Genomic DNA, 24,325 nt, shown 5'->3' on the forward strand with positions numbered 1-24,325 from the left:
AATGAGCTATGGAGAGTTAAACTTAGCCAGAGGTACAGTAAGCACTTATTGCATGGTGATTATTAACTACTGTTATTATTTACACAGATCAATTACAACTTATAGGACTGAAAAACAACACCAAGTTTAATTGTAATGATTTAAACATAAAATTAAAATTTATGGTGCCTGGACATCTATTTTCTCAATGTAAGCATAATTTCAAGGCTTATAAATGCTTAACATATATTATCATAAAGTACTATTAGGGTATAATTTGTTTTAGTCAGTATTAAGCTAAAGAGAAATTTATAGAATTGATATTTTAGTGCAATCAAGTTTTAAAGATGCAGATATATGTGATTTTTATTCAAGTGCAATTAACTTGCTTTTAAAGATTTTTATGTGATAGTAGTTGGGAGTGCCAGATGAGCATTCTGATGCTGTGTCTCTAGAAGCATAAAAATAACTCAGAAATCACAGAAATAATGTGAAAATTCAAAATCACAAAATGTCTCCCATTTTAAAACACACTACCATCTACCCTAAATCTTGCATGTCCCATCGTTTCTTTCTTCTTTCTTCCTTCAAAGACTTCTTTGGAGTGTCTATGTGGATATCTGACTCTCCTTACTTACCCTCTGTTCACTTCCTATTGCTGCTTTAACAAATTACTATAGATCTAATGGCTTAAGACAAATTTATGACTTCATGCTATAGATCAGAAGTCTGACATGCATGTCATTGGGCTAAAATCAAGGTGTCGGTAGTGCTGCGTCTATTCTGGAAGTTTTGGGGAAAGTCTTGTTTCCTGGTCTTTTCCAACTTCAAGAGGCCGCCTACACTCTGTGGCTCGTGGTCCCCTCCGTCCTCAAAGGCAGCAATGACAATCCAGTCACTTCTCACACTGTGACTCTAACCTCTTCTGCAATCATATCTCCATTCTTCTGCCTTCCTCTTACACTTTTAAACCCCCTTGTAATTTCACTGGGCCCACTCAGATAATCCAGGAAAATCTCCCTATTTTCAGGTTAGCTGACCAACAATTTTAATTCCACCTGCAATTTTAATTCTCATCTGTCATGTAACCCAATGTATTCACAGGTTCTGAGGATTAAGATGTTAGCATTTTGGGGTGGCCACCCTTCTGCCTACTGCAGGCTCTCTTCACTCCTTCACACACTACAGAACAACTTCTACCTTCATGATACCACCACAGACTGAGGTTAAAAACAACCTTGTGTCATTAGTCAATGGATGCTTTTTAGTTCTGGCATTATTTGGCTTTTCAGCTGCACTTTGCAAACCAAGAGAAAGATTTCAAGGAAAGCAAAATGAGACTGGGGAACCATTCCTGCGGGCCTCGCTGAAATGGACCTTCAAATAGCTGAAATAATACCCCCAAATGGCTGTATTAACACCACTTAATTTGGGCTAGTCTGTTACGCAGAAAAGGCTAATGGAAACATCAGTAAGTTGCAGATCATGCTTGTAACCAAGGGACTTGCTCAAAGTCACTCCAAGATTTAAAAGCCCCACATGATTTGACCTCACAACCATGCTGCACAGGACTCTTCCCACTGGGTTCACACTGACCTTCTGTAGCCCTCTTACTGCTGTGTCCTGTCTTCAGACTATACACAGGCTGGTGGAGCCCTGTGCCTGGAATGTTCTTCCCTATCCCTTCTGTTCCTCATCTACTTTCTATTCTTCCTCGTAAATTACACTTAAGATGTCACTTTTCTGGGAAGGTCTTGCCTGACAACCCCAACTAGACCTACGTGTTTTCATTATGTGCTTTCATCAGTGCCTTCTACATTTCCTTCCAACTACTTATTTCAATTAATTACTTAATTGTGTACTAACTTATTTAATGTCTTTCCCCCTTTTAGATTACAAGGCTCTGAGGTCAAGAATCTTGTCTAGGTGGTTTGCTACTATTTCCAAGCACCGGGCACACAGTAAGCAGGCACAATTTTTAGCATGAATGAAGAGTTTTAGAACTGACAATATCTTGAAGGAGTTCACCTCTTGTACTATCGGGGCCAATATCCCAGAGTCCTCCAGGAAACCCATAGAGTGAACCTGAAAAATTTGAACCCACAGAACATCTCTCATATGAGCCATCACGTATTCTTCAACTTTCAAGTCCTGTAAGGGCACCTGTGCTTCTAAAGTGGCTCGGTATTAGGCCCGTGGACTATGGAGGAAAAGGCTTCACCCAGAAGTTTAGGTGAAGTTTATGTCTAGAGATAACACGTTATGGTCCTAAAGACTCCCACCAAATGTGAAACAATTCTAATACTGTAGTGCATTATGTCCTTGTAGAAAATGACTAAAAATTGCAATGTTGGGATCCCTGGATGGCTCAGCGGTTTAGCGCCTACCTTTGGCCCAGGGTGCAATCCTGGAGTCCTGGGATCGAGTCCCGCATCGGGCTCCTGGCATGGAGCCTGCTTCTCCCTCCTCCTGTGTCTCTGCCTCTCTCTCTCTCTATGTCTATCATGAATGAATGAATGAATAAATAAATAAATAAATAAATCTTTAAAAAAAATTGCAATGTTGAATTCTAGTTTCCTTTTTTTTAAAAAAAATCTTTTTCTCTGAGCACCTGGGTGGCTCAGTTGGTTAAGTATCCGACTCTTAGTTTCAACTCAGGTCATGATCTCAGGGTTGTGAGATCGAGCCTCAAGTCGGGCTCTGCACTGGGTGTGGAGCCTACTTGGAATTGTTTCTCCCCCTCTTCTTCTGCACTCCCCCCTCCCACATGCTTGTTTTCTCTCTCTCCAAAATAAAAAATAAAATAAAAAATCTTTTTCTCTATTTTTTAATTTAAATTCAATTAGCCAACATATACTAAATCATTAGTTTCAGATGCAGTTTTCAATGATTCATCAGTTTCATATAACACCCAGTTTTTCTCTATTTTACTAACATGATGTTCCTTTAGGTCAATTTTATTTTTCATATGAGGGATGCAATTTATGTCTTATTTCAATGACATTTAATTTACACAAATATTTACTAATATCAGGTAGATTTTTTATTTTGTTGTTGTAAGGTTACCCCATCTTCAATCATATTTCCTTTTTGGATTTAAAATAACACACTGTATGTTATGTGTGTCTGTGTGTGTGTGTGTGTGTGTGTACAGGAAAGTGGGTGGAGATGGAAGAGAAATTTAGCCTTTAAGCAAGTAAATTTATTTTTCAAAGCAATGAATTAATCTTAAGAAGCGGAACTGGATATCCCCACAAAATTTCCAGGATTCCAGCAACTCCCCAAATCAAAATTATTCACATAGTTCAGGAAGGATGGGGCTCTCACTAACAATACTGTATTGTATATTTGAAAGTTGCTAAGAGAGTAGATCTTAAAAGCTCTCGTCAAAAAAAAAAAAAAAAAAATCAACTATGTGAGGTGATAATGTTAACTAAATTCACTGTGGTAATCATTTTGCAACATACAAACGTCAAATCATTATGTTGTGCATCTTGAACTAATAATGTTATGTGTCAACTATATTTCAATTAGGCTGGGAAAATATATCATGGGATTAACATGAAAGTAAATAACATCTGCTCTCAATCACAATTATTACTGTCTACATATTATTTAATTATTTCAATTTCAAAACAAAACAATAGGTATTTAAAATCACTTCTAAGTATTTGCCACAACTTTTCTATTCACACTATGAGCATCACTGTTGAGAAGTCATGCTCTAAGAGAATTAAGAACACAGAACAAATTAACTTCGTTGAGAAGGAACATACATTGTTAGTTGGTAGAGGACAGTTTCAGCAGCTCAAGACCTCTGCATCTGACTTGACTTACTGTTGAACCCAGAACACTCTCCACTGTTCTTAGGTTATGTGCTTCTACTAAGAGGTGGAGAAACTGAAATTCACTTGAGATACTGAGTGTGATGAGTCCTCAAATGTTACTGAAGATTCAGAAATGACCTACATAGCACTATTTTCCACTGAGGATAAAAAAAAATGATAACCATGGAAAGAGTTGGGTCAACTTTTTAAGGCTATGTTTTGTTTATGCAATCTTAGAGAAATCAGCTGGCAGAAGGGGAAGCAAAATGAACAGACAAGAAAGGTGAAATCTGCTTTCAAAGAAAGATCTGTTAGTTCTGCTTTCACTCTCCAAAGACCTACTTATTTCTAGTAATACTCTGACCTCTAGTCATCTAACCTTCCTTAAGAATTATTTATTTCGAGAGAAAGAGAGTGAGAGAGAACAAGCAGAAGGGCCAGAGGTAGAGAGACTTAAGCAGGCTCCACGCCCAGCATAGAGCCCAGTGTGGGGCTCGATCTCACCACCCTGAGATCATGACCTGAGCTGAAATCAGGAGTCGATGCTCAACTGACTAAGCCACCCAGGTACCCCTCTAAACTTTTTAATCTCAAATTCTCTGATTTGGCATTTCTCTCTCATGTTTCTTCTTAGGGTGGCAAGTTCCAAAGGGCTCACTGCTTTTAGTCCCATGCCTGCGCTTCCCCCCTTACTCTCACCATGCACTATTACTTGGCCTTCCTTTATCTTGTTTTCCTACAGATTTTTCTCTTCCTTCAGATTGGCCTCAAACATGTTAACTCCTACACATTCCAGTTCTCATTTCCACCTACTCTCCCCTCCTCCAGGCCACCCAAATCTCTCTTGATTATGCCTCGTCTTGTCTTGTATCTCAAGTACAGTCTTAACACGATGTACCACACACACCTGAAAATAATTTCTTTTTAACGTCATGCCACAGTCATCTTAGTTATTTTTTCTTTTAGTTTTAGCTCAATATTCTAATAGCACCTCCTTGTGACTGCATTCTAGCTTATCCAAATCGTTACAAAGTTCTAAGACATCTCTATCTACTGTGAATCAGTCATATTTACTCCAAAGCAAGGCACCCCCTTCAGGTACCATTTTGCTACATACTACTGACTACAATGTATCACAATCCACTCCAACTCTTACCACCTCAGCAACATCCTCACCTTGTAAATTTTGAGATGATATTAATATTCAGAAGTAAAACTTTAATGCTTTAAATACCTTTAATTCATATTGAAAGGATGATTCACGGTGACAGAACTGTCTACAAGGCTGGGGTGGCACTCATTATTAACGATGCTCCTTGGCATCACCTTTATAAAACACTTTGGGACTTGCTTCTTCTGTCTTCTTTAGTGTTTTAATTCCACTGATAAATCCGGTAGTTTACACAGTCAAAAATCAGTTGGAATTTTGACAAAATTACCACTAACAGATCAGAGAACACCAAAAGAAAGATTGTTTTTATAGATTATTTCCCACATAGAAGTCCCTCCCACTGTTAAAAATGAATACAAGTTTTGAGAGAGAGAGAGAGAGAGAACAGATGAAAATATCTGTACATTTCTTATTGTAACCAGAGAGAGGTACAGAAAATGTTATAAAAGGAAGTATGGTCTGCATGTCATAAGACTTGAGAAAGGCTAAAAAATGTATATAAAGGAGAAAACCCATTAAATCCTTATGATGCCACTAGATATAAATTACAACAGAGCCTAAGAGGATATAATAGTGTAGAATTAAAAAAAAAAAAAAAAACCAGAAATGTGACTCCTAATCCATGGGTTTACAGGAGCAGCCAACAAATTACAGCCCATAGGAGAAGTCTAGTCACTGCTCCTGGGCCCTGGGTTAGAAGACCACAGAAACCACAGAAATGAATGGAAGGCAATGGCAATTAAAGAAAGTGTGTTGTAGGAAACAATGGTACACACTCAGTTCTGATTGGAAAACTGTACTCCGTAGCTGGCAAATGTCAAAGGTAAGCATTTGTCAAGATAATACTGACATTATAATAATTTTATCATTTGGAGAAGCTGGCATCAATTAGGCAAACGTTATCCTAATGGAACAACACTGGTCAAGAAATCCCCATGAATCCTAGGAGAAGTATGGTAGTAACTAGACATGAATCTCACATCTGCTCCCAAAGAGCAGCCAGAATGATCATAAATCCCATAACCTGTTCCTTCAGCAAAACTGAGACAAAACCAAGCAGCGTGCTGTGGGCAGGCTGAGAAAGAACAGGGCAGGATACAAGAACTGCGGGAGGCTAAGAAAGTGCAGTGAGACAGTAGGGTATAAAATCAACATACAAAGACTATCAGCTCTCAGCTAGAAGATATGGTGGAAGGGAAACCCCACATACAACAGCTATACATTGACAGAATATCTAAGATTAACTTAAATTTGGGTAGGAGGAAAAGGACAAAATACTCCCAAAGGTCTCAGAAGTAGATTTTAACAAATAAGATTTACCATGTTCTTAACACAGGAATAACTAGTGTCATAAAAATGTCAATTCTAATATTTTTTTAGGTTTATTTATTTGAAAGAGAGGGAACATGAGTGGGTGGGGCAGAGGGAGAGAGATTCTCAAGCAGAATCTGTGCTGAGTGTAGAGCCCAACACAGGGCTCAATCTCATGACCCTAAGATCACGACCCGAGCCAAAACCAGGAGTCCAATGCTTAACTTACTGCATCACCCAAGTGCCCCTCCCTAAATTTTTAAAAAAATTTATAACAATCCCAGGGCACCTGTTAAGTGTTGGACTCTTGGTTTCGGCTCATGTTGTGATCTCAGGGTCATGAGATCCACCCCACGTTCAGCTCTGCTTTGTGCATGGAGCCTGCTTAGGATTCTCTCTCTTCCTCTCCCTCTGCCCACCCCACCTTGCACACACACACTCACTCTCTCTCTCAAAAAAATCAAATCAAATCAAAACACCCTAACAAACTCCCCTTACCCTAGAAATATACAATTTGATTCTAAAGTTCTTGTTAAAAAATAAACAAACATGATGCACCCCCAAAAGGTTCTCAAAAATAAGAGCAATAAGAGATAAGGGGGACTAGCCTTGTAAGGTATTAAAGCACCCTGTAGAACTCTGATAAACTAAAACAGTATGATTATGGCAGATGATTCAACAAACCAAACTCAACAAAGTATCAAGAAACAGACCCTACTATATATGAGAATTTAAAATATGAGAAAGGCAGATCCTCAAGTCAGTGTAAACTTGGGACTTTTCACTAAGTGGTGCTGGGAAAACTAGGAGCCATTTGAAAAATATTAGGTTGGATACAATTTTATGTTCCCATATATCAAAATACTTGATGCAAAAAATAAAACTATACGAGCACTGGGAAAAAACACTGGTGAACTCTTTTATAACCTCAAAGTTGAGAAGATCTTTCATGGCTTATGACTGAAAATCCATAAGCCATAAAAATAGTTTCAAAAGAAATTTCACTACACATAAATTTAAATGTTTTACATGGTAAAACCATCATAAAGTAAAGAGACAAATAGAAAGCAGGGAAATTTTTACAATGATATTGCAAATGGTTACTCTAACAGCTCCTCGAAAATTAAGAAACAAAAATATAGCCAAAGGTTGCAAATAAATAATTCTCAAGAAAAAAAAAAGACCTTTTAAACACAAGCAGAGATATTCACTCTCACTAAGAAAAAGAATGCATGTTAGCCTAACAGGGAGCCGCCACTCTTCATCTATGGGACAGGTAAATAAATATCTGCAAGTTTGACAATGCTGCGTGGAAGTACAATTGCTGGCAGGAGTGTAAAATGGTACAACTCCAATGGAAAGATCGCGCAAAATACAGATTTAGTCATCCCCTTCCAGGAATCAAGCCTATAGTTTTTTCCTCTGGAGGTGGGAAATGATATGTGCATGTAATACCCAAAGCAACAACAACAACAAAAAGATTAGAACTAGCTCTCCCATTTCTTTTTTTTTTTTTAATTTCTTTTTATTGGAGTTCAAGTTGCCAACATATAGCAAGCTCTCCCATTTCTAATAGGGAGCTGGTCATGCACACTATGGAACACAGAATGGCATACTACGAAGCAATAAAAAAGAACAAGACCTTTACAAACTTGTGCAGCCTGAGCTCTAGGATACCCTGCTAAGTGAAAAAAAAAAAAAAAAAAGAACATTCAGAACAGGAAGCAGAGCAAGCTACCTCTGCTTATGACTGACGGGAGTCGGTGTCAGGTACTCTGAAATATAGCCCCATTTGAGTTAGCTTCTTAACGTCTTACTTTGAATACTGACAGGTAAAGGGAGTGATTCTTGCCTTTCCATTAGAAACTATCTCAGGGTAACCAAGGAATGACAGTGGATGACAGAAAGCTGTACTTGACAAAAAAAGAAAGAAAGAAAAGAAAAAACTCCAGCCAATAAATATAGAAGAAATGATAGATTTAGAAAATCACCATTTTGCGACTCATAATTAAAGAGCTGGTTTAAGCAAGTAATTATCAAGTGTTAATTGTTAAAGCCATGAAGTGTCAAAACATCACACAAGTTATTTTCACTCCTAAGGGAAAAACATAGCCCTGTTATAAGGGGAGCAGACTGTCATCTCTGTAATTCAGTCTTTGCATTACTAACAACCAGATAATAGGTTTCTCCTGACATGATACAGTATGAAACACGCAACATCACCTATGATTTATTCTAGCTAAAACCTTTAATGTCAATCTAGCAAGACTAGATCTAACTACCCAATTACTAGAATTCAGCAGAGAGAGAGGGATGAGCTAACAGATACTACAGGATATTTTCTCAGACCAATATAAAAAAGGGAGTGCTCCAGATTAAGAAACATTAAGGAAGTGCATGTTACAGCCAAGTGTATGTTTCTGGACTGGACCAGGGTTTGGACAAATCAGCTGTAAAGGATACTATATGACAATTAGTGAAAAGTGAATATGGACCTATGTGGTAGATAGCCACAAATATTTGCAGTCTCCTCACCAGGAAGTGAAGTCTTTGGCAAGGATGTGGTGAAAAGGGAACCCTCATGCACTGTTGGTGGGAATATAAACTGGTGCAGCCACTGTGGAAGACAGTATGGAGGTTCCTCAAAAAATTAAAAACAGAGGGGTTTCTTGTCAGGTTCATTCAGTAGAGCATGCGGCTCTTGATCTTGGGGTTGTGAGTCTGGGCTCCACACTGGGTGTGGAGCTCACTTAAAAAAAATATTAAAAAAAAATCAAAAACAGAAGTACTATATGATCCACCAACTCTACTTCTGGGTATTTATCTGAAGAAGACAAAAATGCTAACTCAAAAAGTTATCTGCACCCTCATGTTCACCGCAGCATTACTTACAATAGCCAAGATACGGAAACAAGTGTCCATTAGCAAGTAAATGGATAAAGAAAACGTGGTATATGAATATACAGTGGAGTATTAGTCAGATAAAAGAATGAAATTGTGTCATTTGTGACAACATGGATGGACCCTGAGGGCATTACACTAAGTGAAATAAATTAGACAAAGATGAGTATCATATGAAATCATTTATATGTGGAATCCTTAAAGTGACACACAAAAAACAAACAAAACCAAGCCTGTAAGTATAGAGAACAGTTAGGTGGTTGCCAGAGACAAAGGTGGGGGGAGGGAGGTGACATGGGTGAAGGGAGACAAAAGGTACAAACTTTCAGTTGTAAGATAAGTGAGTCATGGAGATGTAATGCACAGCACAGCAACTATAGGTAACAGCGCTGTATGGTACATCTGAAACTTGCTAAGAGGTTAAATCTTCAAAGTTCTCATCATAACAACAAAATTCTGTAACTATGTGGGTGAGGGACATTAACTAGATTTACAGTGATAATCATTTTGCAATACCTACAAACATCAAATCATTACGTTATATACCTAAGACCAACATAATGCCATATGTCTAGTATATCTTAATTAAAAAAAAAAAAAAGCTAAAAAACTTAAAAATCCTAGCAAAGTCTATTTCTCTGCCGCTGAATCTGGGCTGGTCTTGTGTTAGAGGTGAGTCTGTGTGAGTTCCAGAGCCTGGCCAGGGGAGGGATTGTAGCCTCTATCTTTGCCCTCTTGGCAGCCTTCTTGAGGCTTTGTGAGCTGCCCTGAGGCTGCCATGCTCTGAAGAAGTTGATATATTGCCCTGGAGGATGAGAGGCCACGAGGAGAAGGGAGGTGCCCCAAACAACAGCCAGCACCAACTTTCAGACATGAGAGTCAAACCATGTTGGTGCTTTGAGCCCAGCCAACTCTTCAGCTAGCTGAGCACCACATGAGCATGCCTGAACCAAATAGCAGAGATCTGCCCAGCCAGCACACAAAACTATGAAAAAGTAAATTGTAGAGTGGTTTGTTGTGAGCAGTAGATAACTGGTACCACTGGGTATTAAATGAGAGTTTATTAACCAGAAAGGCAGACATCATTAACTGAAAAAAACATTGGTTACAAACAGTAGGTACAAGACAACCTCATTTGATAAAATGTACAATGCACACAGACACACAGATTCAGAAGGATATATACTAAGTAATAACTAAGTGCTACATAATGAGGTAGTGAAAATGTTTTCATTTATTGCTTTTCCATACTTTCTATATGCATAGATGTGCTTTTGTAGTAATAAATGGTTTTAAAAAGATATCATGTTTTTTTAAAAGGTCTATAATGTTTAATTATTCTTCAGACAAAAAGGTCAGCTGGGTCCCTGAAGAGCTCCACATGAAAATTCTTGCTATTAACCTCTAATAGTACACAAAACTGGAGAAAGTCAGTTAATCAATAAACTTCAGACACAGTTCTGGGCTGAATTGTGTCCCCACCCCACCCCCAAAGGAATGCACTGAAGCCCTAACCCCTTGTACCTTAGAATGTGACTATACTTAGAGATTGGGTCTTTAAAGGTAATTAAGTTACTTTTATAAAAAGAGACCATCAAGGGTGGGCCCTCGTCCAATCTGACTGGTATCCTTCTAAGAGTCTGGGTGAACAGCACCACTAGGGGTGTGATGCACAGAGGCAGGCCATCTGCCAGCCAGGGAGAGAGGCCTGGAGCAGACATGTTCCTCGTGGCCCTCAGAGGAAACCAACCCTGCCAGCGCCTCGGTCAGGGACTTCCAGCCACCAGCACCGTGAGGAAATAAAATCTGTTGTTTCAGTCACCCAATCTGTGGTATTTTGTGATGGGAGCTGGGGCAGACTAAGACAAGGACTACGGGTGTAGCAGCACAATATTTGGAAAACTGACCTCTGCATTCTAAGCACCACAAACTGAATCATAATGGCAGTTTTCAATAAAGTCTTGTTTTAGATTCTGAAAAGTTTTGTCTTTCAAGTCGAAACATGCACGAACAGAAATGTTAAATATATCTATGCAGAGAGGAAGTAGAGGGCATGCTTTCCAAATGTACTGTGTCACTCACGATGGAGCCAATGTGCTATTCTAGTCCATATTCTACTCTTGAGCTGGCAAGAGTAGAGCTGTTTATTTATGGGCCACTGACAAAGAACAAAATTCATGGAGAACCAACAGCTAAAAAGCAACACTATTAAAAACTATTCTTTTTAAATCAAATACAAAATATTCCATTCATCTACTTTTAAGTTAAAAACATGATTTACAAAAACTATACTATTTATAATAAGCAGTAAGAAGAGAAAAAAAAAGGTTGAATAGAGTTCTGATAAGAAAACAGGAAGAAGAGAGAGGAGAGGGGAGAGAAAAGTCGTGTGATGTGCAGAGTCTGGGATGGTGGGTTCTTGCTACTTCTGGCTTCTATCACTTGTGTGATCTTAGGCACATGATTTAACTTTTATGAGCTGATTCACTGTAAAGGGAGAAGCCTGAGCAAGATAATTATTTCTCACAACCAGTCTTCATGGACTTCCTAAAGCTTCCCTGGAAGTTCTTATAGGGCAGGGATAGAAATAAACTGGTAAGGCCTGGTGCCCTTGAGCTCAGGTTCAGGCTATGGTACTCATTTCTGTTTGTTTTCCATTTGAATGTTTGTGTTTTTACTCAGGATAAGAGTTGTGCTGCTGGAATATTTGAAACCATTGTATTAAATTGCTCTACTCTCTTACAACTGGGTAAAAATACTCCAGGAATACATATTTAAGAATGAGTAAAGAACATAGGTGAGCAGATACACACAAGAAGCAGATGATGATGATGATGTTAATGGGGGCTGTGACAGGCAGGGGAGGGTGTGGCCTCTATGTAATAGATTTAGGATTGTTAGTTGATACTAAACATTGCAAACTGAACCTGAAGTATAACTTCATGACTAAAAAAGTGAATGCAATTTTAGGTATCATTAATGAAAGTATAATTTCCAAAATGCACTCAATAAAATTGCCAAATATATTTAAGAACCTGTTGGTCCTAGCAATAATCAAAGAATATAGGCAGTACTGTCTGGCAGACTTCAAAATATGTCACACCTAAGTTTCAACCTTCAGTCCTAGGTTTACACAAGATACATAACTTTAGGAAATACAGCCTCTAGGACCTTCAACATCACTGAGGGGACTCTAGCAGCACTGTTGTGAGGGTTAGTGATCACCATGGGTAACACTTAGCACAGTACTGGTATACCACAGGCACTCAAGAAATAGCTAATGCTTACAGAGCACTATGTGAAATTCTAGCCCATCTAATCCTCAGAAAAGTTCGATAACTAGGAGATGGTAATACATAAATGCAAATTATCACAAGAATGGAATTAAAATTATAAGAAATGAAATAGTCAATGACAGAGTACAATATTAGCAGAGCACCAGAAAAGCAAAACATCTCTAAGAACAGAAGTCTTTCTTTTTTATTTTTCCCAGGTACTGAATTCCATAAATATCCCTTTGTCAGCCCAAACCTAGACATTCCTAAGAACTCCTAAAGCAGAGACTGCAGCTTCACCATTCAGCACTTCACATTTAAGTGGAAGCACACTGCCCAGGGAAGCAGACACTCTTAATGACCCAAGTATTTCTTAGGGTTAATAAAGGAATGTGGAATAGACGTATATAAATTCCTACAGGTTGGGAAGTCCCAAATCCAAAGCAATTCATGGTGTTCTAGGAATTGTCACCACAAAGAGAAGAATGAGTGTCAGAACACTTTATTTCTTCTAAGTCTGAAGTATGCTGCCCTTTGAGTTCCTTGCAACTGAAGACCCAAGAAAAAGTGTTCCTGTTAAAAAGTCTAATGATGATGGACACTTACCTAAAATGAGATGAAGTTTGGTTTCTGTCTGGAAAGCGTAGTGCAAGGTCACTAAAAATGGCGACTGCCTGATGTGCTCCAGGACTTGCCGCTCGGTCCTCGTGTGCTCTGTGGTTTTGGCCTTTTGCACGATTGTGGCCTTTTTTAAGACTTTCATGGCATACAGCTTTCCAGCATCGTGACCGCTGATTTTACGAACTAGAAAGACCTTCCCATAAGCTGAAAATGAAAAGAAAAAATAAAAACAATTAAAATACCACACAGAACAGTAATTTATTGAAACTTAAAAGTTACAATGCACAACAAACAAACACTATTTGGATGAAAAAATATCTTCATTGCTGTCCCAGATAGTTCTTTCATAGGGGCTTCTGGGTGGCTCAGTCTGTTAAGCATCTGTCTTTGGCTCAGGACATGATCTTAGGATCCTGAGACAGGGCTCTATGTTGGGCTCCCTGCTCAGTGAGGAGTCTGCTTCTCTCTCTGTGCCTCACCTCCACTCGTGCTTGTTCTTTCTTGCAAAAAAATAAATAAAATCTTTTAAAAAAGAATTATTTCATAGATTTCTTCAATTTTATGTCAAATATATTTCCAGGTTTCTAAACCTTGGCATTTATCTAACCACTGCTGACAAAGTTATATGTTACTGGTATTCTCTCAATATTTTTAGCTATAGGAAACTAGCTGTTATTATGCTCAATTAACCACAACCCAATTCTGGAACAACTAGGACATTTTAGACATATAAAATTTCTAGGTCTTGCTATTGATGTAAACAAGTGAAAACAGTTCTTAACAAGAATCTCATATATTTGAATCAAGCACCTCAAGTATCCCTCTATACTTGAGAAATCTAAAGGAACATAAGCTGACATTATAGAAACAAAAGAGATCTTCAAATTTAAAAAGTATTAAAAATACCCTAACCGGCAAGCAATCCTGACAGAGGTCCCTTTCCATCTCTGGACACTAAGGCACCAAGCCACTCTGGGGCTCAGTTGGGCCAGTCCTGTGTGTGGTGCCACTCCCCCAAGTGGTGGAACTGGAACGAGCACGGTGCTCCTTGATCAGAGCAGGTGTGCCTGGCTGCTTCCCTAGAGAAAGGGGGAGGGGTAAAAAGAGGGGGAAGAAGAGGGGCAGGCAACGACCCTGGGAGGAAAGAGGTAGGTTCCCAGTTCCTCTCTATGGCGCTGGATTGGGTAAGCCCAGTCCCACTCGGCAGTTCAGCACTTTAGCCAGCCCATCATTCTGGAGTCGATCTGTGCCCTGACTCAGGGCAGTGCATTCCTGCACTTTGCCTACACCTTCACAAGCCACACATGATTGTGTGTGCATCCACTAACCAGTGAGAGCTTTGAGGGATGGGCTCTGTACCCTCTGTGTTACTCAGGTCAATCCATCAGGAAGTCAATTAGGACCAACACACCATATACACACACATACGGATTGGAGAAGGCTGTAATACTCCTGAGGAAGAAAACCAATACCTCCTAAGGAACTTGTCTATGCCAGCCTCTGTGCTAAACACATTCCACATGTTGGCTCACTGAATCCTCGGGATGGCCAGTGAAGGTGGTCCTTTTAGTAATTCCACTTTATGGATAAGGGAATGGGCTCAAGGAACTTTAGGAACCGGCTAGAAGCCTTGAGTAAGATGTTGGCAGGACTGATTCAAGCTTCAGAGAACCATGCTTTTTACCAAAATGGATTTTAATAAAATGATTCTTCACAAATACCGGTCTTCACAAGACCGGATGACCTGGATTTTAGTAAAATCATTACCATGAACATACTAAACACATTCTAGAATACAGAAAAAGTTCACAAAAGGCCTGTGTCTTATCTCACTGTTAATAAAATAATTAGAGATGGAGATTTTAGTTAGGTAGAAGTGAACCGAAAAAAAGAAAATGACAACTTTCAGAACCTAACAAATTAACCTGAAAGCTCATCCATTCAGAAGCACTGAAAGGAAACTGGAAAATATTCTAACGAACTGTGCTGTATCTACCAGAGTCAGTCATTATATCAACTTGGGAGGAAGTGAAGTCCTCTAGAGGCATGGGGCTCTTGTGTTCCCTACACATACATGGCACCTGCCCTGAATTGCTGTTCTCTGAGATTCCCATCTCCAGAATGCTCCTTAGAAACTGTTATCCATACATCCTCTCCAACAAAGAAAATCTTCCTACATCATCACTGGAAGATGGCTGCTCAGCTTATTTGTAGCTAGTCTCCCAGCTAGTCTTCCAGTAAGTGTTGACCATGAGGCAGACAGAATGCAGGGTGTTAGCACCTGACATCTGAAACCTTGTGAGATACTTTAGAGGTCTATTAACCCATTCCATTCTTACAGCGCCCCTGTAAGTAAGTGAGGAGGATTACCTCCATTTCACAGATGGAAAAAGTGAAGCACAGAAGAACATACTTGCCCACCTAGCTCTGTACCCACACTCTGAGCTAAGCTCCATCTGCCTCCCTTCAGTGAATGACCTCATAGGTAAATAAATAAGTCAGACATTAAATAAAAGTGACAAAAGAGGTTGGGTGTTTTATTGGTGGAATGGACACAGTGCTATTAACTTTTAAGAGAAAAAAGTCTTGTAAAGCAGCCGATTTTATTGATGGGGAGGGGAGATGGAAATATTAGAAAATGTTCCTTAGATTGAGTGGAAACAGGCCTTTCTATATTTATCTGTTGGTCCTTATTTTTTCTTTTTTCAGATTTTATTTATTTATTCATGAGAGACACACACACACAGAGAGAGAGAGAGAGAGAGAGAGAGAGGCAGAGACATAGGCAGAGGGAGAAGCAGTCTCCATGCAGGGACCCGACGTAGGACTTGATCCCGGGACTCCAGGATCACGCCCTGGGCCAAAGGCAGGCGCTAAACCACTGAGCCACCCAGGGATCCCCTCTGTTGGTCCTTCTACACAATCTGGCCTTACAAAAAAGAATATTACCCTTCTTCTATCATTTTTTTAATATTTAAAAATGCTATCATACCATCTCACCTATGCAAAATGTCCTTATTTCATAAACCGATTTTAAAGTATATGATTTTGAGACTTCTCACCACTAGGAGGTTCCACTGATGTGCTCTGTGAGTTATAAGTATTTTTTCTTTGATTTCTTTCCTGTTACTTTAAAAATATGCTGTATTACACTCTCCACATACATATCAGCAGAGGATGATAATGGATGTGGTCAAATAATATAAAAGTATCCTATTGCTACATTACACACTAGCTGTCAAATAATAAACAGTCATCTTCTTTGCCATGTGATGATATCCAGAAGCTTACCAATAACATAAGCTAAAAGTCTAAATATATCCTGCCAATACAATTACTTTCTCATCTATCAGAAAATGTCAGGGGGGAAAATGTGATAAAGCTTACAAATCTTCTGTTTTTGCTTTTATAATTGCCATGATTAACTACAGCTACAGTACTTTTATCACAGAGTAAGCGCCAAAGATGCTTTTGTCAACAAAATTCAAGAAGTGCCTTATAACATTCCAAATAACAAATATTTCAGACAAACAAGATCTTATGGGTTGGCTGCCTAACCAGGCAACATAGTTGTCTCCAAACAGCCTTGTTTTTGAAGCACCCGTAAGCTGCTTATCACACTGCAAGGCGGAAGAAAACACAGTCGCTATTGGAGAGGCTTTACAGAAGCCACCCTCCCTGGGTGAGCTGGTTTGCAGATTAGTACAGAGGGAGAAAGTAAAGCAGTCCTTCTGCTGAATAGTACCATCCTCTCCAGAACCATGAGGGGCCACTAAACCTGGAATCGATGGCAGCATTAGATCTTTTCGGTTTGTAACCAGACGAATGACTCTAGTGCAGCCAGCTCCTGGCTCTCATCCCTTATGTGTGTGCTGACGTCATTAAAGAATTCCAATTCTGAAAGCATCTTTTGGAAACTGGAATGGCTACCAATGGTGAAAGCTCCTTTGGCCATAAAAAATAAACAATAGTACTTCCTGCTCAGATGGAGCCCCTAAAATGGATGTTTGGCAACACATGTGGATTTGCTGCTTTGGTAAAGAGATGAGCTTCCTGCTTTAGCGTGACTCTAACATACATACCAACACGCAATGGTTTCAAATGCTTTATTAGCAATCCTCACAGTAGTCTTGTGTACTGCTGTGCATCTTCACGATTTCATCAGCACAGGGCCTTTTCAAGAAACTCTTGAAAAGTGAAGAAATGAGAGCAAAGGCATGGAATTCACCAGTTATGGTGTTTGATGGAGAGGCAGAAGTTCTCCTTACTTTGAGACTGAGGGAAAGTCAGTTCTATGTATTTTTTAAATACTTTTATTTGACACAGAGAGCGAGAGCGAGAGCGAGAGAGAGAGAGAGAGAGTGTGTGGCACAAGCGGATGGGGCAGCAGGCAGAGGGAAAAGCAGGCTCCCTGACATGGGACTCCATCATGAGACTCAGGTCCTGGGATCATGATCTAAGCCGAAGGCAGGCATTTAGCCAACTGAGCCACCCAGGCACCTGGGAAAGTCAACTCTAAGAATACAGGACAAGAAGGATTAATTCCTGACTCAGCTTGATAGATATCTGTGATCATAAGAATGAAATAAATGCTTCAATTCTAGGCCCTGGAGACATCATTTTGGGTTCTGCTGAAGATCTACATGCTCTGCTAACTAAGCAGCCATCTCAGAGGGGAGAACTAGATCAAGACACATCAGTCAACTTCTCCAAAGCTGGAGGAAGAGTTCCACAGCTCAGAGGAAAACAACAACTATCTTATGAAGGTTACTTCTGTTCAAACTGAAATGTGCATTTAGAATTCTGTCCTAGCTGACACAGTCAACACACTGTTGGCAAACCTTGTTGACAATGATCTTGATGGCTTGAGGATAAAGCAAATAATGTAAAATGAACTAAAACCAAGAACTGTGGGGAAATGTCTAGTTCCTTGGCGTAGGTCTCAGTTTGCTTTTCCAATGCAGGGATCTTATTCCACTTGCCACAATTACCATTATGAATCAGGTTTTTAGCGCTTGTCGTAATAAAGAAAAGCTAAAACTGACTGACAGTTTTAAAACAAGATGACATTCATGCTGCTGTATCAAAAGCCACTGCACAATTTCAACTACTTTTTCAAGCTAAACAAAAGCAGCCTTCTAGCTGAAATTTATTTTGAGCACAATTAAACTGATCTTTTCACTTTATTTGTAAGATGTGAATTCATTAAAAATTTTTAGGAAGCAGCATTTAATCTTTGTATTAAAATGATAATGAGCTCAAAATGTGTTAAAAAATATTTTTACAGCCTGTAAAAGCAATCACTTTACAAGGCCATAAGATCAAATGCATGCAAAATTCGCATCTGTTTACACACATTATTCTGAAGGAAGAGGTTAAGAACCATTGTTCTAGAAGGTCTCTGGTTTATTTACTTCATTACCTAGCACATGCTGCTCTCACTGGGATCCAAATGGTTCCATCACGGTTTCCTGTCACTCAAACTTTTACTAATGCTATTTAAAACTGTGTACATTATACACACTGCTTATCAGCCATGCCACACTTTGGGTTCATACCAAACTTGTAGCAGAAACTACTCTACTTGAGCAATGGCTTTAAAAAAAAACATACACGGCAAAAATTCTTAGTGACTTCCACTTAAACAACTGACACCTCCCCTTCCCTTGGTCCAACACACTGCGGCACCTTGACTGCCTCTAGGGCTGCTTCACCCATGTGCTTCTGTCTCCATGCAGCTCGGCTATCTGCTTCATACCGCTCACGGATAAGCGTGGCCATGCGTGGCCTCAGCCATTTACTCCTGTTGTATATGTTACAGTTATTATGTAATTTAACTACATATTACATAAACCACTGAAATGTAAATGTGAAAGAAATGAGAAAAATGAGGTTGAATACTTTGGAAGAACTACATAAAAGCAAGACACTTAAAAAAAAGAGCTGCTGCAATGCTAGGTGTGGGTGGAACACTATAAAAGGCTTGGGGGAAAATTGTGGAAATCTAGCAGGATTTTGTACTCAGAGTACTTAAAATGCGTCTGGTTCTCACTCCACTTTGAAGAATCCAAAACTTAATTTTAGATGATGCACCACAAGTGTGGTTTGCACAAAATAAACTATTGTTTAAGAAATTATTCTCAAAGAAAAGGTCCTGTGCTTACATTCTAAAACTGGTAAGTGAATAGATATTTATCTTTTTTAAGTGAAAATAATATGTTCAAAGTATTTATATATACCCTTTTAAAGTGATTTTCCACTTTAACCAACTTTTTTTTGATTAACCACAAGTACCAATCATGTCATATGAGAAAGGATTGTGTTCATCACTGCTGGAACCCAGCTCTGGGACTCTCCTCCTTCTAGATTACTGGAATCTGGAAGGGTGACCTGGCCATCAACCACACTGACTATGCCTCCCAGCTTACTTTCATCCTCAAACTGGTAAACACAGCTTTTGTGCTGCCATCTGAATTGTTGATAAAAATTTAACCCTTCTGACTCAAATCAGTTGTTTTCCAACTGCCCTTAAGATAAGGAGAATTCTTAATATAATTAAATTTTCTGGCTTCTACCTACCTTCTCCACCTTCTCACCACCTCATTTAGCTGACTCCTTCAGACAGCCAACCTTTTCTGACAACCTAGACTAGCACAATTCCTCTAATTTTATGTTCTCATGACACGATGCATTCTTTGTCACAGAGATGATCAGAAACATGATTTTTCATTTATTTGTATGATTGCTTCATTGTCTAACTTCCACTGGACTGTAAATTCCACAAAACCACACTGATTTTACTCACTTTGTATCATTAGCAAGTAACTCCAGCTGCCACATCATGGAAACTCAAATAATGCTGAGTACATGAAAAAAAATGAACAAACAAGCTAGGGAACAGGGTAAGACCACAGAAAGAGCTCTATAGTATATAGGCAAATACCTTCTTTTCAGTTGGTAAATTTGATCTGGAGTTGAAGCTAAGTCTTTAACAAAAGAAACCAGTAATGTAGATCTGTAGTGCAGAGCTGACTCTTTCCCTCTGAGGAAGGGACAGTGAGCTTTCATTTTCATTTTAATGTGGGTATTAAATACAATTCTGGGCAACATTCCCTGGTGAAAGTGAACTCAGGAAACTTAGATGCCACCATTCAAGAGCAGGAAAATGTCCTAACATAGTGACATCCATATATGGCCGCTGTTTTGTAATCTGCCACAACCACTTAAGAACGAATTACAATGCTTGGCCCGATTCCCTTTCTCAAATATAATTTAACTTGAGGAAAAATTTCTGTCTTTCCACATGTGATATGTCCTGGGCACTCTCAGGCCACCTAACCTCCCTCCTCCCTGTGGAACTTCCTTCTCCCCAAGACAGCAATGTCAGAAATGGAACCAAGCAAGAAATACATTTGTGGAATTCTGAATTTCCCTTGTCCTGCCCTTGGAAATTAGCATCCTTGTCAACAGGCGAGCCAAATGTATACCATGAGTAACACTAGAGTGGTATATATGAAACCGCAGTAAAACCGACATCATCAGTCTCAGAGAAGTAGCTTCACTTCAGTGTTTACTGAAGCACAATTATCCACAATAAACACACGCTCACAGGGAAATGGTGAAACTGAATAACCATAATTTGGTACTTCTAAAGATTCATCTGAAACATCTGATCAATTAGACCTTAGAATCAAAAAGAAACATTATTGGGGTGCTTGGGTAGCTCATTCGGTCAAGTGTCTGACTCTTGGTTTCAGCTCAGGCCATGATCTCTGGATCATGAGATAGAGCCCTATGTCAGGCTCCATGCTCAGGGAGGAGTCTACTTGAGATATTCTCTCTCTCTCTCTCTCTCTCCTTCTCCCCCTGCCTGAGCTTGCTTGCTCTCACTCTCTCTCTGGAAAAAAAAAAAAAAAAGATAACAGTGTCTTAATTTCCTCAGGGATAGTAATAGTTCCTACATTATAAGGTGTGGGGTTAAATAAATTAATGTAAGCATCCTGGCAGATAACACACACTGTGTAAATGTTAGTGGAAAAAGTATGTGTGTGTGTTTGTGCACACACGTGCATGTGTTTATAAGTCTATATACATAACATGAATACACATACTGATTTTTGCAATATAAAAGTGTGCCTATTTCATCCTATAGGTAATAGCCAGAAGAGCTTGAGAGCTGCTGTTCTCAATGAATTTAAATGCTTTTGCTTTAAAAAGAAACTTATGTAAGTCACCAAGTTTTCTGTTCACCCCTACCTATTGGTAACCTCAGAGGTAAATGTAAGACTCGGTTACAATGCCTGTCTCACCCAGATGTCTGTGACATCCACACTTCGCTTCTCTTTTATATTATACAGCTTTCACTTTGTCTTTTTTTTTTTTAGGCTCTCTTTTTTATCTGTCTTTGAAACTATACAACTAAGTATTTCAATATAATTTTAAAAGACAAAAAGAGTTTGAGCCATTTAATGTAACTATTTTTTTTAATTTGCCACTGTTTTGATTTATAAAATAAAGAACACCCAAAATTTCTAAAATTAATGAAGAAAGACTGATGAAAATAGATTATTTGTCTAACATGTAAGGAAAAGCTATGAAACCAAAACATGATTAAATAAATAGATGTTAAAGGTAAACAGAAGAGACACAGTGAAAGCACATAAAATCATAAGCAGTAATTTTTACAAAAGATACCGAGGTAGGCCATTTGTTGGGGCATTTATACCCTGCAGAAGATCCATAATAAAGAGGATCTGGAAGAGACATAGTAAAAGTGTCAGCACTCTAGATTTAATCCAATTGTAGTTTTTAAGTTAACCAGGGCCATTTCACCCATTTGCTGAATTCCTTCAAGGGTCAGAAAAGCTGTACATCTGAATCAGGAACACAAATCAGTACATTTTTTCATAGCTGGTAAACAGCTTCAACAAAAGAGTATGCACAAAGGCTGAAAGTAAAAATTGTCACAGGATTAACTATCTGCAGGTATCATTTATGCATACTGCATTAGCTTGAGTAATTAAAGAGTAATCGTATATTAATCTTACAGATTAGCACTTTTTAAGTTTCAGAGAAAGCACTAAGACACTACATGCATTAAACTAGTTCATAATTGCATATATGTCAGTGGGTATGGCCAACTCCTGACTACCTTCATATGGATGACCCATTTAAATCATAGGCCATTTCTCTTTTTTTTTTTTTTTTTTAAGATTTTATCTCTTTGAGAGAGAGAGAACACAAGCAGGGAGGAGAGTCAGAGGGAAAGAGAGAAGCAGGGAGCCCAATGCAGGACTCGACCCCAGGGCCCTGGGATATGACTTGAGCCAAAGGTGGACACTTAACCCACTGAGCCACCCAGGTGTCCCAAGGCTATTTGTTACCTCTGATGCCAAATGACTTGAAAACCAAAGATTTTGGTCCAATAAGAAAGAAGAAAAAGCTACAAAGGAAACCATGTCCAACTGTGAGGTCTAGACTTGGAAATGATCACCCAAGGATGTGATTACCAGAGAATCTCACTAAAAGAAAAACATATAAAAACAAGTAAATAAGAATGGCTAAGAAGCACATCCATAAATCATTCTCTCTATACCTCAACCACAAGCCATGTGCCTAGCTACATAGTTATGTCTTAATGGCTGGTGTTAATGACCATCTGCAGCAGATTCGAATGGGCTCTCCCAGGCCACACGTTTAGGCCGGGGTACCCACCCCCCAGGTGCTAACAGCCCACAGTTGCCTCCTCCTGCCTCTGGAAAAAGGTCGAAGACAGAAGTCACAACGTCTCCTGGGAGGTCACATTCTGTCATCCCTACCTTGCCCCCACCCAAGCAGCTATGGTCAACGACTACCACAGGTACAAAGGCTTGCCAGGAATCCTCACTTTGGCTCCAAAACTTCCCATGGGTTCAGGCTGAATCTAGACCCCAGCTAGCACCACATGCTGCTCAGGTTCTTCCCCTGCTCCTCCTGCTTCCCTCTCTTCTGAGAGCATTCCTGCAATAAATCACAGGCACCTAAATCCCTGTCTGGGCTTTGCTTCTAGCAAACACAACCTATGACAGCATCAGTAACAAATCAAGTTGAATTTACACTAGGGAGACAATGTCAACCAACGTCTTCATATGGAATCATTTTATGATTATGGCATAAAACACTACAAACATTTAACCTCTGAGATTTCCATAAACACTGTAGGTTTACATTGAAGCACAAGGTAGAATGGATATACACAAATGCAGAATTATAAACTTTTTTGCATAACAATTGACAATTTAATGAATGCATGCTTTGAAAAGTACTATTTTAATAGGAATACTTCCCAAACACTTAAGAGAATAAAATGACAAAGGATGACTAAGTCATCATACTTTATAAAACAGTTGTCTACCTGATTTCCACCAAAGTTGTTCCCCTCTACCCTATCACCACCAAAAAGTAGCTGTGTCTTTAAATTACCTAGTGCAATTTCCAGCACCCTCTAGTGGCAAATTACCCAAGAGAAATAGAAATGTCTCATTTAATAAGTAGTGTTTCTGAAAACTCTGCAGTAAAAATTCAAAATAAAAATAAAAAAGGCTGTCCCATCAGGGATGATTTTTCAGAGTCTGGGATGATGAGTAAAGAACTATCAGAGTCACCATTTGGAGGCTGGCACTTATGATTGCAAAAAGTAACCAAAGATAGGTTTCTCTACTGGATAAATAAGTATTTCCATGGAACAGCCTGCAAGATTTGCTATTGATTAATGACAAAAAAAAAAAAAAAAAAAAAAAAAATCCACATGACAAGGAAAAAGTGACCTAATAAAAGCACCGGGGACTGAGGCAGACACAAATGGTTGTTGCTTATGAGACACTCCTGGTGGCAAGGCATTTTGAATTTCTATCTTCTGCCAGTACTCATTCCAAGGTTTCATAAGCCCAGGAATAATTCTATATTAAATGAAGACCCTATCCTTATTAAATTTGCAAGTCTGTATGTAATATATATATATCTCACTTCTGTCTCCCCAGCACCCAAATCAGTACTTGCATCTTGATAAATACATTTGAATGAATCAATCCCCAAAGCAATGGGAATGAACTGAAAGTTTCATACAGAGAAGTATCATGTCCAATTTTGCACTTAAGAAGGATCACTCTGGCTGTAAATGTGGAGAATGGACCAGGAAGAACCAGCTGAAACCTGGAAGATCTTTGGTGGTTGTACTTCCCTCTTGCTGGACATATTTTAGG

General features: G+C 39.0%; 1 protein-coding gene across 3 annotated transcripts in view; it reads right to left on the bottom strand.

The window, feature by feature from the left end:
• The window catches only part of RPS6KA5 (ribosomal protein S6 kinase A5), a 170,927-nt gene that overhangs the window by 86,151 nt on the left and 60,451 nt on the right, over positions 1-24,325 (bottom strand). For all 3 annotated transcript variants that reach the window (XM_035719806.2, XM_025442351.3, XM_049113416.1), the window contains one exon: positions 13,071-13,289. In XM_035719806.2, the coding sequence (XP_035575699.1) occupies positions 13,071-13,289 (219 nt within the window). The remainder of the gene's footprint in view (positions 1-13,070; positions 13,290-24,325) is intronic.

The sequence above is a fragment of the Canis lupus genome, chromosome 8, assembly GCF_003254725.2.
Source record: "Canis lupus dingo isolate Sandy chromosome 8, ASM325472v2, whole genome shotgun sequence".
Classification (NCBI taxonomy): domain Eukaryota; kingdom Metazoa; phylum Chordata; class Mammalia; order Carnivora; family Canidae; genus Canis; species Canis lupus.